Raw genomic sequence first — 15,505 nt, forward strand, 5'->3', positions numbered from 1 at the left:
TTGGTATTTTTTTATAACGAATTCTCTGTCCGTAATTAAACATCTTTGGTCGCCTTCTTCTTCGGCAGACAAATATGTGGAAGACTCTAGCGTGGCTCAACGGATGTCTCATATAAACACCAAAACACACGTTAACGGTAAAATGTTGCTTATTTAGCCATGTAAAAAACAGCAAAGTTCATAGTGGGTGTTCTGGTTTATAAAATTGTTGTTTAGAACGGTCGCCTTTGTCCAGTAGGTGGCGGTCATGCATCTAATAACTGTTTGCCCCAAGAAGTAAAACAAAAGTACACCTCCCTCCGACAACTAGGTGGCGATAAACAAACGTCGCTAAGGTTAAATGTCTTTGTTTTGGAGTCGCTTCCCTGCCTGCCTGCCCCGTCGTCTCAAAAATCGGAAGCCTTAAAATTTATGACAGGTATGTCGAATTTAGCATGTATTTAATAGTTTTATTCCACAAGAGATATATTGTTTAAAATCGTCTGTCAGACGCAACGTAGAGCGACAAGTGGCATAATCCGTCGATAGTGTTTGCGATTGTAACATTGCAATACGCCCCCCCCCACCTCTTTTTTTTCTTTCTTTTTTTTCTTTTTCTTTTTTGGGACACAGCTTCGTTGTAATATCTAACCTAACGCCAACCAAATGAATCTTGATGTGTTTGGGAAGTAAGTCGACTGTAAATATGGAGGAAAACGAGTTTACGCCGTTGACTGTGCCCACGGATTATTTCCAGCAGTGGTGAGTTGTCGCTGGAAGTGGCCGCTCGCTCCGAGGAATGCAATCATCATCTTGACTTGTCATTTTTCTTTTTTAATAATCATTTTCGTGAACGTTGGACTTGAAAATCTTTCATATATTCATGCAGCAGCTGTATTATAGGTACAAATATTAAAATTATGATGATAGGTACAAATAGTAAAAACATGATTTTGTGAGTAATTCCATACTTTTTCTTCTTTTTATTTTGCATGTTGGTTGTATATCTATATGCACTACTCACAAAAAGTTTGGGATGTTCGACATTTTGGTGAAATTTCTGGATGAACCTAAAATCCACTCCCTGTTGTCTAAACTGTTCAATGTTTCAGTCCTCGTTGCACAATATGACAAGGAGCCTATAACAGAAAAACAATTGAGACATGGACATTTCAGAGGATTTCTGCCTTTCTGTCACTCTACCAGTCTCTCTGTATCTCTGTGCCGGACCTGCTGATGACAATCTCTGATACGGCAAGCTCAGTGGCCACTTTGTCAAAGCGTGAACAGCATTATCGAAAGCCGTTTAAGGTCCATGTTTGTCTTCATTAGCGAGACAATTCAGCGTACTAGTAGAGTGACTAGGGTGCACTAGTTGAACAGCTGTTTTGATAGTAATGTTTTTTCCCCCACTTTGCCCTCCACTACTGTATGAGTTTTCTGCACCCTGATAGGGCAGTTTTGGCATATTAATAGGATAACTACATGTTATTAATGAGGCATAACCATGCACTAGTTGACACCTGCACGCTACTAGTACTACTAGTGAAGCGCTAAACATTAAGACATTAAACATTTTAGAATGTCAGTACTAGAAGCAGACAGTTGTCAACTAGTTAATTGACCGTTTTGCCACACTAGTAACATGTAGTGGCCCTACTAGTGTGCCAAAGTTACCAGTGTGCTGTAGCGAATTTTTTTTTACAAGTAAGACAGTTGTTCTACTAGTGCACTGAATTGTTTTATTTGGGAGGACAAAGAGCGTACTAGTACATGGACCTTAAGCTGGATGTTAGGGATCAACTAAATTCTCAAATGCGCTTTCTCACTCTTCTCATAACATTTTTCACGTTGTTACAAAGAGGCCCCTCAATCAGAAAGTGCCAACAGAGATGCATGGACCGGAAGTGTCTCACAGAAAGACGTAGAAGTTGACGCCCTTGGAAATGTTCATGGATCAAGCACCTGTTGTGAATTTTGCTGTTCAGGTTCTTGGTAGAGAACTGCTCGTTGGGTAAAAAGTATTAAAACATTGAACAGTTGAAAATGTGCATTCAAAGGTTTGGAGAAGGTCAAATTCAAGGTCACCTTTCAAGGTTACAGTGCGTTTTAGGTTCATCCTGAAATTTCACCCGAAAGCCCTATTTTTTGTTTAAGGCAGGGGTGTCAAACTCATTTTAGTTCAGGGGCCACATTCACCACAATTTGATTGCAAGTTGGCCGGACCAGTATACTCATGGCCTAATTAGCTGTAAATTACCACTATTCCAAGGTTTTCCCATTATTTTGGTGCAAATAACTACAAGTTCATTCTAAAAATATTCACATTTATTGATTATTCTTGCAAATCATGTTGTAAATCATAGGAGTGATCTGAAATTTCAGTATAAAAAAAAAAAAGTGCCATTTCAACAATATTATGAATCTGTTTTTTCATGTACACGTGGAATTTACAGATCACAGTGGATGCATATGTACCCTTTTTAAAAACAAATTTTTAAGATATGAAACACAAAAGGGTTCCACCAAACCAGCCTCTTTTGAACTGAAGCTGTGACTGACATTTTGCAATATTCGGTGTCTTATACAATAATATTTCTACAGCAGCCTAGTATTAATTTTCACCAAACTGTATTCTCCACAGTGCAAAGGTGGCACGGCATTTTTATTAAGTAGGCTTACTTTGCTCCGGAAACTTGGCATCTTGTAGCCTTCACAAGTTCGTCATTATCAGACGTCAAATCCTGAGTGAGAGCAAATTTCAGAATATCATTAAAGTGGCACGTGGTCGTTTAAGTGGTCATCAGTGTGACCTGCAGTGGACAAAATTATCAACAACCGTTACTTTTATTGAAAAATTGCAGTTAGTTTTCTCCAAGTTTTACACTTTTCCAAAATCTTCCCGGTGGGCTGGTTCTGGCCTACGAGCCGTACATTGGACACCCCTGGTTTAAGGAGCATACGTAAATGTTGTTGTGTATTCCTTGTGTATTTGTCTTCATTGACCACCAGATATAAAATGCCCTCTTGTGTAATATAATACTCTTCTATGGAAACCCATTTCAGCATTTATCGAGCATAAGGTCTATGTACCCGTAGGCTCTCTATTCTCACTATTGAGACAATTTGGCTAGGAAGTACTAGTCGAACGACAGTGTCTTACTAGTGACCTTGTTTCTACTACTCATGCCATTTTTGGCCCACTAATACAACCTTAAGCTGGATATCAAGAATATCGACTAAATGCTCAAGCAGCTTTGTGTCCTCTTCCTCAGGTACCAGTCGAGCCAGCAGCACCCCGAGGTGCAGCACGTGATGTCCCACCACAACCACTACAGTGAGGGCCTTAGGGACGAACCCGTCATGGCAGAGCTGTCTGTGCACAGGGAGCAGCCGCTCTACCAAGAGCAGTTTTCTCAGAACTACTCCCATTACCAGGAGCCCGTCTACCAGCAGCAGGAGGAGCAACAACAGCAGCATCCAGCTTACCTGCAGCAACAACAATATACAGTACAACAACAGCCTCAGTATCAACATACAGTACAACAACAGCCTCAGTATCAACATACAACACAGCAAGAGGAGCTGAACGTTCGCTACCAACCTACACCTGCAACTCCACCTCACGGTACAATAAAAAAATAATGGATAGATTGATTTGTCTTATCTAAATGAGCAATCCCCCCCCCCCCCCCCCCCCCCCCCCCAGTGCAGGGCCAATGCTGAGGCTTTTTTGTAGTGTTTTTAGGGGAAAACAAAGTATTTGCGGATTTATGCTATTTCCGGACGGAATGGCAGGGGTCCCCCGTATGAATCAACAATCAACTAAAATGGTTTGTTCAACTATTGTTTTAAAAAAAAAAATATATGGTTTGCTAACAACAACAAAAATGCTCGACATGATTCAAAGTGATCACAATTTACAATTGGCATAGATTTTAGTGAGAAACATTAAGTAGCTGTACATAATTTGCTTTCACGGGGCACATAAAATGATGTGGCAGGCCGGATCTGGCCCCCGGGCCTTGAGTTTGACACTGGTGATGTAGCGGATCTGTGAATGTGGCGCATATAGCTGACACACGACAAAATACATTCCCACCATGTCGATAACTTGACCCAACAATCATGCTCAGATACTGGCTTTGACATGGTAGTGTTTTAGTGTAGTCCGGCGGTCGCTTGAAAATGGCTTTGGATCTTCACCCAGCCTAGCTTCCAACCAATGGGCAGAGAAACATGGTGTGTGGGTTGTGTTATGTAAATTAGCCACACTGTTATGTCGCGCTCCAACAAAAATATAAATGGCTCATACACAATGTTCTTTTAAAGTTCTCCTGTCCCTTCAAAGTAACTTAACACGCAGCCAACTTATTTGAATACAAGCTATTAAAAAGATACATTTTCTATGCTATGTTCCCTCAAACAAATTTCTTCTCAGCGGTGACGCCGGTGAAGAAGAAACGAGGCCGTCCGCCAAAGAATCAGCGCGACGGAGGAGGAGGGCCGGTAAAAGAGGAAGAGGAGGATGCGAGCGAGGCGGCGGCAAAGAAGGCCAAAAGGACCCTGAACCGCTTCAACGGCATGTCAGTGGCTGAGGTTATGGCCAAAACGCTGCCTGACGTTATTACCTACAATCTTGACATTTTGATCGTGAGTTATAAAGAGCATACTGTATACGAATTCCTCAATCATGAAAAGTGCACAATTCTCAGAAGGCGCGTCGTCAGGTTTCTGTTTGAAGAGCGTGTGGTTTCCTTTGGGTCTGTTTCGGTGGTAACCCCCTTTATATTTTTCCTCAGATTGGAATTAACCCGGGACTATTGTCTGCCTACAAAGGACACCATTACCCCAACCCTGGAAACCATTTCTGTATGTTGACATTTAATTACTGAATTTTTATTAATTTGCAAGGTTCACTAACTTAAAATGTTTAAACATTTTTGAATACATTTTCAAAAATGTTTAGATTTTTTTTTTTTTTTTTTTTTTTTTTTTAAATCGTACAATTTTAAATATTTTATTTTCATTTAAAATGTTTTCATTTTAGATTTTTTTTTTGCAAAAAGGGAGGCCCATTTGGATTTTTTTTTTTAATTTAAGAAATATATGTAACAATTTTTTTTTTTTTCAAGATATACCATTGCACTTCTCTGAGTTTTAGGATATATATTTTCTGTGCTCGCAGTATTTAATGATGCTGTGACCATTTACTGCACAAAATGAAAAGAAACATTTTCATTTTCACAGAAAATTTGCAAACGAGATACTGTATATACGTGAATGCAATCATTTTTGACGACAATGAACTTTTTAATAGAATTGGATAAGGATTTATTCGACCTGCATTGAGGAAATTCTAGTTTTACAGCAACAACTTTGACAGTAGCACTACACAAAAATCCTCAAATATCCACATACGTATATATACGTACATATTAACAACACCAGCCAAATAGAATGCTTGAGAATTGCATTCTGCTTTGTCCGCAGGGAAATGTTTGTTTCTGTCTGGTTTCACCGAGCAGCAGCTGAACTTTACGCACGACGAGAGCCTGCCGGAAAAATACGGCATCGGCTTTACCAACATGGTGGAGAGGACCACGCCCGGCAGCAAAGACCTTTCCAGGTGACTATGTCTCATGTTTAATCAATAAATAAATGTAAAAAATAAAATAAAATTGCCCGCACTGCAAACAGTTCAAGTTGATGCATTTGTGTATGTGAAAATACAATAAAGATTCTTGTTTTTCTTCCCAGTAAGGAGATTCGCGAAGGAGGGCGACAGCTGCTTGAAAAGCTGCAAAAATACAAGCCGCTGATAGCGGCTTTTAACGGAAAAGGTACATCAAGTGATGAAAGGCCGCTTGTTGTTTTCCAACTTATTGTCAGTGTCTTTAAAACAAAAAACGAAAAGTCTTTAAATGTCAAAACGAAGGCCATCATTATCCTTGAAAATGCCACTTCCTCCTTTTTTAAATGGGACGTTTAAAGGTCTTCAGAATGCCACAGACATAAAACTTGTTTTGTTATGCATTGTTGTAAATCACAAAATAATTTGTACAATTTATTTATTTAAAAAAAAAAAAAAAAAAAAAAAAAACATCTTTGGAGACAGCTTACAGAACACTCAGTTCATGACAACAGCTCTGGTGGACATTCCTGCAGTCAACACACCAATCGCATGCTCCCTCAAAACTTGCGGCATCGTGCTGTGTGATAAAACTGCATATTTTAGATTGGCCTTTTATTGTGAACAGCCTCAGGCACACCTGTGCAATTATCATGCCGTCTAATCAGTATCTTCATATGCCACACCTGTGAGATTTTCTCTGCGAAGGAGAGGTGGTCAGTGAAACAGATATTATAACACAATATTTGAGAGAAATAGGCCTTTTGTCTACATAGAAAACTTATTGAAGCTTTGAGTTAAGCTCATGACAAATGGGAGCCAAAACAAAAGTTTTACTTTCATATTTTTGTCCAGTGTTGGTCTTAAAATTAATTGACATGGCCTTAAAAAGCACTTTTAAAAGTCTCTTATTTGGCTCCTCAAACCTGCAGATGCCCCGTATTCTGTCTGTGTTAGGTATTTATGAAATCTTCTGCAAGGAGATCTTTGGTGTGAAGTCCAAGAACCTGGACTTTGGCTTGCAGCCCTACAAGATCCCAGACACTGAAACCGTATGTTACACACCTCACACACCGTCAAACACTCATCAAGAATAATTCATAGCGTTTTTTGGGGGGCGGGTTTCCCCCCCAGGTGTGCTACTTGATGCCCTCGTCCAGCCCGCGTTGTGCCCAGTTCCCCCGAGCGCAGGACAAAGTGCACTTCTACATCAAGCTGAAGGAGCTGCGAGACCACATGAAAGGCTCAACGCCCAGCCGCGAGTTGCTGGAGACGGACTACTCCTTTGACCTGCAGCAGGCTAAAGGTAAACGCTCACAACTCTGGCGTTCCTTACGTTGGTTTTTTTTTTTTTTTTTTTTTTTTTAAGTTGTCTGTTTGTCAAATGATGAACCTTGCTGTGCAGAAGATGCAAAGAGGATCGCCATCAAAGAGGAGCAGATGGATCCCGAGTACGAAAGCTGTAGCGGTCAGCATGAGAATGTGAGGCAAAGCAATCCAGGCAACTTTTACTGAAGCGACATTTTGCAGGCAATTGCATACTGGTGCCATCACACATGAGGAATCATACAGTTTACTGCAGGATTTTAGTGTTAAAAAAAAAAAAAACTGCACACGACTGTTTGATCCTACCCCTCACTGTGCATGTATTGTACTAGGTGTAATATTTTTCACTATTTATTGCGTTTGGTAACATCATTTTTTCTTCGGTTACTTATTTTTGTACTGTATTTTGAAATAATGGAATTTTATGTGATCATCTGTGTAAACCAGTAATTCAACGCTATGATTTCTATTAAAATCATAATGAAGACCAATTTTCTACTTTGTTTGTGTACTGTAAAATATACATATGAATGTAAAAACGTGTTTCGGTAGATTTTAAACCTTTGAAACTTAGATTGCCACTATTCTGTGTAACTGTACTGTAGTTACTGGTTTTACTTCTCTATGGGTGATGGTGCAATTATGGGAATACCTGTTGAACTATGCTTTTTCTTCACTAAAATAACCATTTATAATCACAGGAGCAGAACACAATGTATAATTTTTAAAAAGTGAATTACCGTCCATTAAAAAGAGTGCTTTAAAATGTAGCGCTCCTCACTTCGGCGAGGTCCCACGACAACGCAGTTTTAACGTCACAAACTTTCGGCCAATGGGAGAGAACCTCTCGCTTAAAAGCCGAGCGGCTCAAACCAATAATTCAAATAGGGGTGTGTATTCAGTTTTTGTAATATTCTGTGCACATTTTATGAATAGACGAATACTAATATAAATCCTTAAACGTTTAAAGGTATATTTAATCTCATAAAAATAATTAGCGTCCATACTGTTTATTTTTACATGTCCTTCCTAAATCCCCTTTCTCGTACTTTGGAATCGTCTGGTGTCAAAGTTGACTGGGACTGCGCTGTCACTTCTTTGTTGCCTCCGTATCTCATCCAATGGTCTGAGGAGAAGAGCGGCATATGTGGGGAAAATACCATTTTTTCCCCGGCGGAAGAATCCCATTCTAAACACTCGTCAATTAGGTACGTCTCGTCATGTGAAGACTCTCAGCTGCTGCGCCGTTGTTTTTTTTTGCTCACCATTCTACTATAGAAGCGAGATCATTCATCCATGATAGGTTAGCTGCTAGCTGGTGGCTAATATTAGCTGTAATGGTGGTACTTGTACAAGTCAATTTTCTCTTAAAAGTATTCTTTATTCCCACAACTCAATGCGGAAATGGTTTGAAAGTCGAAATGTGTTTCCGTTTGTTAGTTAAAAAAAAAAGTGAGGTTTACACTCTGGTTTGTTGTTAGCAATGTTAGCTTTTAGCTGCGGAAGAAAGGGTGGTATTTCATTTTCAGCAAATGTTCACATGTGGTCGATGTTTGGGAGCATTTCATGACGCGGCAAACAGTTCTATATTGTGTTGGATTTGATTCGATTACAACATGAAAACAAAACTAAATCAACCATAGACAATGAAACATCTTATACGAGTTTTCCATGCTCAAAAAGTAGAGGAAAGAAGTCCAAACTTACCATTTCTTCATGGTCTGTTCATGTCTATTCTGCTTCCATGATGATACTACTACTACTACTACTACTTGCAATAATCTACTACTACTATTTGCAATAATCAACAACAGGATGAAGGAAGTACCTATCATTGTATGCATCATCGTGGTAAATTGGCAAAGACAAAGCAACTAAACAATAACAAAAACACATTGTAGTCAGACAAGTAGTACCAAATAAACAAACAAACAAACTCTCCTGTAAGCACCCAGCGACTGTCACAGGCTCTTATCAACAACGTAACCCGTGGAAACCTTTTTAAATTCGTTTTAAATTGTTTTCCTGTTTGGACGTTGTTTTAACCCCTACCTCAAACCTACCCCACAAAATGAAATACAAAGTCTTACAGATTCTCATAATTTTGAAGTTATATTTCCTGATTATGCTTTAGTTATAACCCCTATCCTGTCAATTAATTATACTATTATTTCTATCATTGTACAGTTTGTTGTTTATGTGTTTGTATTTGCTTTTATTTTGCTTGCTATACTGGCTGCTGTCTGCAGCCAGTATAGCATCGCAAATAACAATCTATTATCAGTTTCCTTACCTGGATAAATAAAGGTTAAATTTAAAATGTAAAAAAACTCAAAGCAATTTAGCGGTTAAATATTATTGACTTTCTAAATGATTTGTTCTTTTTGTAATGTCAATATCTCTGCAAATTATATTTTTGACTGCAAGAAAAGTGATTGAGCGTCATACAGATGGCCGTTTGGACGATTTGATTGTTTCACCGTGTGTTTAATTTATCATCTGTTCTTTTTGTCTGGATTTTGTCACATCAATTTGTTGCATGTGCCACTTCCATTTTGTCCCTCACTATGCATGTTGGTTTATTTATTTAATGAAGTTAAAGCCCGCACGAGATGGACAATAAGCTGAATGGATCCCTGCCTATTGGCTCTTCGGAGTATCTGCAACAGTGGTGAGTCGCACAATATGGGCCAAATAAATAAACATGAAGTGTCATAAACTCTTATCTTTTTTTCTTTTTTTTTTTTTTTACATAAAATCAGGTTTGTTTTGTTCATGTTATGATTTCAAGTTATGGCTATTGTTTTAAGGGTTTTTTGCTTTGGGAGCATTAAGGGGAACACTTTTAAGATGATTCTCTCTCCCCCAATTCTCAATTTCACACCTCAGGATTCAGTCTGCTCAGCAATTCCAGGCCCTCCAAGCCCAGTATACAGCCTACAACCATCCGGCGCACTACCCAGAGGCACATACAGGGGGAACAGCAGCAGCTACACCGCATATTGTTCGCACTCAGCCCATGATGGAGCAGCAGGAGCCTGCTAACCTGACAAAACGTACGGATTTGAAGTCTACATGCCACTGTCGAATGCCAGGATTTTGTGACATAAACAGTGAGACCAAGATAAATAATTTAAAACATTTTCCACCATTAATGTGACATAACTTGTAGAACTCGAAAGAAAAAAAGAACATTTCAAGAGGGGAAATAAAAATAACTGAGATTATGTGGTTACACGTGTGCACACCCTCTTACAACTGGAGATGTGACTGTGTTTGGAATTAAGCGGTCACATTCAAGCTCGTTAATTGGGAGCCGTTTAACAGCTGTTAGTTTGTCCGTTTGCAAGTAAAATTTACAGTATAAGGAATGGTTCAAATCTCCTTTTCTAGTAAGTCCTCTGTCTTGCTTCACTTCATTTCAGCGCTGGTTCCCATCCCTTTCCATGTCTTCTGCATTTCTCGGAGATGCCGTCCGGCTTCATGTTAAGTCCATGCTCTTCGCGGGGAAGAAGAAACTCTCATGGAGCTGATATTCTCAGCTAAAAAAAAAAAAATCACGGTCCAAAACGCTGTAGTAGTGCAACGCAAAAAGAATAAAGGGTGGAAAGTAAAAATGAAGGAGAAAGTCAAGTAGCTATTGTGACGGTCTGCCGATTCACAGGCGCACTCAACAACAACAAGTGATAATACTCTCTGCCCAAAAATGTCATGGCTAAAACGCTCTAAGCTTAGCGCGACACAAAGTAAATACTAAATGGTGGAAAGGTCCAAATGAAGAAAAAAATTAGCAGGACTGATGTGACTGGCTGCTGACTCACAGGGCCCTCTTTTATATCAAATGAAACAAAAGCCCAGAGGTGAAAAAAAAGTAGGACTTGGTTTAGATAATGTTGTCGCTCTTTACGTGAAGGAGGGGAAAAAACTTGCTTGCTTTTTTTTTTTTGACAAATTACCCAGCCCCAATTACAATACTGTACTGTGACAAGCTAGAGTGCTGTAAATTGAAGTTAGCACATCAATAACTTTATCTTACCTTTTAATCAACTGTTCATCGATCTTGTTTAATCCTCCATGCAGCCCCGCCCAAAAAGCGCGGCCGACCACCTCAGCCCAAGGAACCCAAGCCGCCAAAGGCCCCCAAAGTCCCGAAGGCCCCCAAGCCCCCGAAGGAACCCAAGCCCCCGAAGGAACCCAAAACGCCCAAGGCCAAACCGGGCCCGAAGCCCAAGAAGGGCGCAGAGGGCAAGGCGGCCGGCGGCAAGCAGGAGAAGATCGACGAGAGCTTCAAGAAGGTGAAGAGGAAAGTGGATCGTTTCAAGGGCATGTCAGAGGAGGAGGTGATGAAGAAGACCCTGCCGGACTTGCTGGACTACAATCTGGACTATGTCATTGTGAGCGGACCTCGTCAAGATTGATTTAAACTTCAAGTGGCAGTTAATTTGTATTATATCGTAAAAACTGGTTTTCTTGCAGATTGGTATCAATCCGGGGCTGATGGCTGCTTACATTGGACGATGGTTTCCTGGTCCTGGAAATCATTTTTGTAAGTGGGAATATGTAAAATTGGTTGCATCTTTCATAACTGAAAAATACACAAATTTAAACTTACCTTTGGTCGCCATGTGAGGGGTGGTCAAAGGGCCACATTTGATTTTGTAAAACGGTCAGAACAACAAAATTAAACGAATTTAATTGCTAAAATTATTTTTTTTTTTTAAATCATTCACATTGAGCAGTTCTAAACAACAAAACAAATATTACAGGACGCTTGAAAATGTCATTTTTCACCTTTGACACCGTTAGACGGTGACAATTGCAGGAGAAGTCAGTGACTGTACATGTCCTGGGACTGAAGACTAAAGAGCTATTGACTGAGTTCCCCCCCCCCCCCCCCCCTAGGGAAGTGCCTCTTTCTGTCGGGATTCACAGAAGAGCAGCTCAACCACATGCATGACACCACTTTGCCTGGCAAGTACAAAATGGGTTTCACCAATATGGTCGCCAGGGCGACACCGGGCAGTAAGGACCTGTCAAGGTAGGTAACACTTTTGTGTTGCTGTTTGTTGAAAAGCTGTGTTGGAGCCTCTTCGGTTTTGTCTCCACAGCAAAGAACTGCGCGAAGGGGGTAAAATTCTTGTGGAGAAACTTATCAAGTATAAACCTCTCATTGCTGTGTTTAATGGAAAATGTAAGTCTTGGTATAGTTTGTCAGAGCTGTGTTTTCAATCTTTATTGAGCCAAACCACATATTTTAAATGAAAAAAATCTCATGGGACACAGTGGTTGGGAATCACTGCTTTAGTGTGCCACTATTGAGGTAATGTTTTTCCCTCTTTCTTCCAGGCATATATGAAATGTTCTGTCGAGAACTATTTGGTAAAAAGCCAAAGAAGCTAGACTTTGGTTTGCAGCCGCACAAGATCCCAGACTGTGAGGTGGTGAGTAAACATCCTTCCACCCTTCATTATAACAATGAGGTACAATGCAAGAGCTATGTAGCTACGCTAGCATTCTCAAAACGTTAAAAGTCATTTTAAAAACATGGAATGAAATACTTACTTGAATACACCCTTAAGAATAGAAAATATTGATTGACGATGAAAAATCCGTCTTAACACACCCCACGCCACACATTCCAAAAACATGCATGTTAGGGTTTTTGAAGGCTTGAAATTGTCCTTAGATGTGAATGTGAGCGTAAATGCTTCTTTATGTGTGGCCGCCGATTGGCTGGTAACCAGTCCAGGATGTACCGCGCCTCTTGCACGAAGTCAGCTCGGATAGGCTCCAGCACAACTGTGACTAATGAGGATAACCAGTATAGAAGTTTTTCTCATGAATTGAAGTTTTACTCATTAAAAGGAAATCGTTTTCATTTTTTGTCCCTGCCGTCGTCAGGCTCTGTACCTGATGCCATCCTCCAGCGCCCGCTGCGCTCAGTTCCCTCGCGCTCAGGACAAAGTGCACTTCTACATCAAGCTGCGTGAGCTGCGGGACAATCTGCGCGGCATTCAGCGGCCCAGGGAAATCGAGGAGATGAATTACTCGTTCGACCTGCAGCTGGCCAAGGGTACGCGAATCGGGAACTGAACCATATTGTACATTGCCGCATTATGTTTATTTTACCATCCCTCTCCGCAGAGGACGCCAAGAGGGTGGCCATCAAGGAGGAGCAGTACGATCCCGGTTACGAGGACGCCTACGGTGGAGCTTACGGCGTGCCACCGGCCGAGGGAGGCCAGAGTCAGGCCAACGGACACTGTGCATTCTCACCAAGCCAGGAAAACAGTGTTGGTAGGCTCCCACTTCGTTTGGAGCGCCAGATTTAGCAGCTTAGATGCATAATAAATTAATGGACACACAAGATGGTAACTTTAAGATGTCATGCATGTAGTTGTGACAAAAATTGTAGGCTACAAAGTTCCGCAATATTTTTTTATTTCTTTATTTTTACCCATTTTTTAATGATGTCAATGTATTAAGGTGCTAAACTCAATATATCATGATCTTAAGAGCCCTGAGTGCTGGAGCCCATCCCAACTATCTTCAGGCGAGAGGCTGGACTGGTCGCCAGTCAATCACAGGGCACATAGAAACAAACAACCATTCGCACGCACATTCACAACTACCAGCAATTTAGAATCTTTAATTAACCTACCATGCATGTCTTTGGGATGTGGGAGGAAACCGGAGAACCCGGAGAAAACCCACGCAGGCGCGGGGAGAACATGCAAACTCCAAACAGGCAAGGCCGGATTTGAACCCGGGTCCTCAGAACTGTGAGGCAGACGTGCTAACGAGTCGTCAACCGTGCCGCCACATCTAGAATTTCTAAAATGAATTCAATCAAAATCTTGTTAAATTCATATAAAATCAAAGTAATACATGGCAAATGTCCTCACAATACTGTATTTTTGTATTTCATTTTTCAATTATTTCATGTAACTGATTTTTAGTGACTTATTAAAACTGTATTAACTCTCTAAATGAAATATGCCATACATAAAAACAGAAATTTTGTTGCCGATTACAAAAATATTTCCCCCCCCTTTGTTTTTACTTTTTAATGATATCACATCCTTTTTTGTGGGTGGGGTGATTCATTCATCAAAATATTGGTTGTAAGCAGTGAGTTGCACACAAACAAATGTACAGTGAACAACCGGAACACACTGTAAATATATTCAAACAAAAACAAAAATCCTAAAAACTATACGTATTATAGTGTCCATATACATGCATGTGCCTTTAAGAGGCGGGGCCTGGTTGGGTGGCATGTGAATGTCTGGGCTTGAGCTGTGGCCGACAGCAGCTGCTGCATGAATGCGAGAAACAAATCTAATCATGACAGTCTTTCGCTCATTCCAGCAGAGGCCGGAGGACAGGAGGCGAGCACGTCGAAGAGTTCCCAACTTCCCGATGGACAGGGGATGACGCAGTCGTGTGCCGATCAGATTCCGGACACAAGCGGCAGAGGAGGAGGAGGAGAAGCCGTAGGAGCTAGCCAGGCCCCCGCCGTATGACGACAAATTCTTACAGATTTTTTAAAACATTACTTCCTTAGTGGAATATAAACACCTAGATAGACTTTGTAGAAATTGCAGAATATTCTTTCTGCACTGGTTTTAAATTTTAGTTTGTGGTATAATGATCTCAAGGGCAGCCATTTTACACTCGCATGAAATACAGGGACAATGACTTTGTTTTTGTTTTTTTAAGCTGTCCTTTGATAAAATGGGGTTTGTACTTGGCACTCCAAACCAGCTGGGAGCAGCATAATACCAGAATGTTGAGCAGGATAATGGATTGGAAATGCTAACTCACCTAGCATTGTTTGTTTTACCGTTTACATTCCAACTCCCAGTATGGGGATGCACCCCTTAGTTTGTTGTATGTCCCAATACCTTTGTTCATTGAATAAGTGGACAAAAGTATTGAGACGTGCTCTGACCCGTTAATAGGTGTGAACCAAATTAATACTTTTGTCCACTTTGCTCTTTGCACCCTATGGACTTAATTGCTCCCTATTTTTAATCGTGTTTACATTTTCACTGCACACTGATGCAGTAAACAAGCGAGCATACTCAACTACTGTTTTGATCGCAGGGATGATGTCATCATTGAGAATTACCTCAGCAGCCTTTCATCAGGAGTTTTATTTTTTTCCTAGGACTTTTTAGAATCTGTTTCTGAAAATGACAAGGTTTTATGATGTTTCGTCCATTAAAAATGTCCTGATGGTGCTTTTTATACATCATTGCACTTTGTTTTTATTCTCCCACTCAGGTTTACTTGTTATAATTTTAAAAGAAAAAGTGTCTTTAGCATAAGTGACATGATCTTCTTGTGGGAAGATAAATACAAAAACATACTTGTACATATTTGTCAACGCCACAAGAGCATTAAAGAAAAAAAACAATTGGTCAATATTTTTTTTTCAGAGGACAAGTCCAATCTGCTGCGTTTCTTCTTCGCAGATACACTGGATGGCAAAAAAATAAAAATAATAATCAAGCTCCATAATGACAAATACTGGAAGGTTGGTTGTACTGAAATTAAATAAAT

At 40.2% G+C, this 15,505-nt stretch overlaps 2 protein-coding genes across 5 annotated transcripts; both read left to right on the forward strand.

The window, feature by feature from the left end:
* The first annotated feature begins 348 nt into the window (after window positions 1-348).
* On the forward strand, window positions 349-7,419 carry tdg.2 (thymine DNA glycosylase, tandem duplicate 2). Of its 3 annotated transcripts, XM_061676797.1 has the most exons (10): window positions 375-418; window positions 613-741; window positions 3,255-3,607; window positions 4,421-4,632; window positions 4,782-4,851; window positions 5,473-5,608; window positions 5,740-5,822; window positions 6,569-6,663; window positions 6,746-6,917; window positions 7,017-7,419. In XM_061676797.1, the coding sequence occupies exons 2-10, from the start codon at window positions 656-658 to the stop codon at window positions 7,124-7,126; spliced, it is 1,317 nt and encodes a 438-aa protein (XP_061532781.1). In that variant the 5' UTR covers window positions 375-418; window positions 613-655; the 3' UTR covers window positions 7,127-7,419. The 3 variants fall into 3 exon arrangements, with proteins under 3 accessions (XP_061532782.1, XP_061532780.1, XP_061532781.1); XM_061676798.1 differs by lacking the exon at window positions 613-741 and having other exon boundaries at window positions 349-418; XM_061676796.1 differs by having other exon boundaries at window positions 360-741.
* Window positions 7,420-8,047: 628 nt separating this feature from the next.
* On the forward strand, window positions 8,048-15,192 carry tdg.1 (thymine DNA glycosylase, tandem duplicate 1). Of its 2 annotated transcripts, none has more exons than XM_061678299.1 (11): window positions 8,048-8,145; window positions 9,534-9,608; window positions 9,827-9,993; window positions 11,018-11,331; window positions 11,414-11,483; window positions 11,840-11,975; window positions 12,046-12,128; window positions 12,284-12,378; window positions 12,839-13,010; window positions 13,082-13,234; window positions 14,309-15,192. In XM_061678299.1, exons 2-11 carry the CDS (start codon window positions 9,550-9,552, stop codon window positions 14,461-14,463), a joined length of 1,404 nt encoding a protein of 467 aa, XP_061534283.1. In that variant the 5' UTR covers window positions 8,048-8,145; window positions 9,534-9,549; the 3' UTR covers window positions 14,464-15,192. The 2 variants fall into 2 exon arrangements, with proteins under 2 accessions (XP_061534283.1, XP_061534284.1); XM_061678300.1 differs by having other exon boundaries at window positions 14,312-15,192.
* Window positions 15,193-15,505: the final 313 nt, after the last annotated feature.

Source organism: Phycodurus eques, chromosome 5, assembly GCF_024500275.1.
Source record: "Phycodurus eques isolate BA_2022a chromosome 5, UOR_Pequ_1.1, whole genome shotgun sequence".
Classification (NCBI taxonomy): Eukaryota; Metazoa; Chordata; class Actinopteri; order Syngnathiformes; family Syngnathidae; genus Phycodurus; species Phycodurus eques.

Bases quoted from the DNA above. Each gene is read 5' to 3' on its own strand.
- tdg.1 (XM_061678299.1), top strand. From the start codon at position 9,550: ATGGACAATAAGCTGAATGGATCCCTGCCTATTGGCTCTTCGGAGTAT. The intron at 11,484-11,839 runs GTAAGTGGGAAT...CCCCCCCCCTAG, and splicing joins TGGTCCTGGAAATCATTTTT to GGAAGTGCCTCTTTCTGTCG. The intron at 12,129-12,283 runs GTAAGTCTTGGT...TCTTTCTTCCAG, and splicing joins TGCTGTGTTTAATGGAAAAT to GCATATATGAAATGTTCTGT.
- tdg.2 (XM_061676796.1), top strand. From the start codon at position 656: ATGTGTTTGGGAAGTAAGTCGACTGTAAATATGGAGGAAAACGAGTTT. The intron at 4,633-4,781 runs GTGAGTTATAAA...ATTTTTCCTCAG, and splicing joins ACAATCTTGACATTTTGATC to ATTGGAATTAACCCGGGACT. The intron at 5,823-6,568 runs GTACATCAAGTG...TGTCTGTGTTAG, and splicing joins AGCGGCTTTTAACGGAAAAG to GTATTTATGAAATCTTCTGC.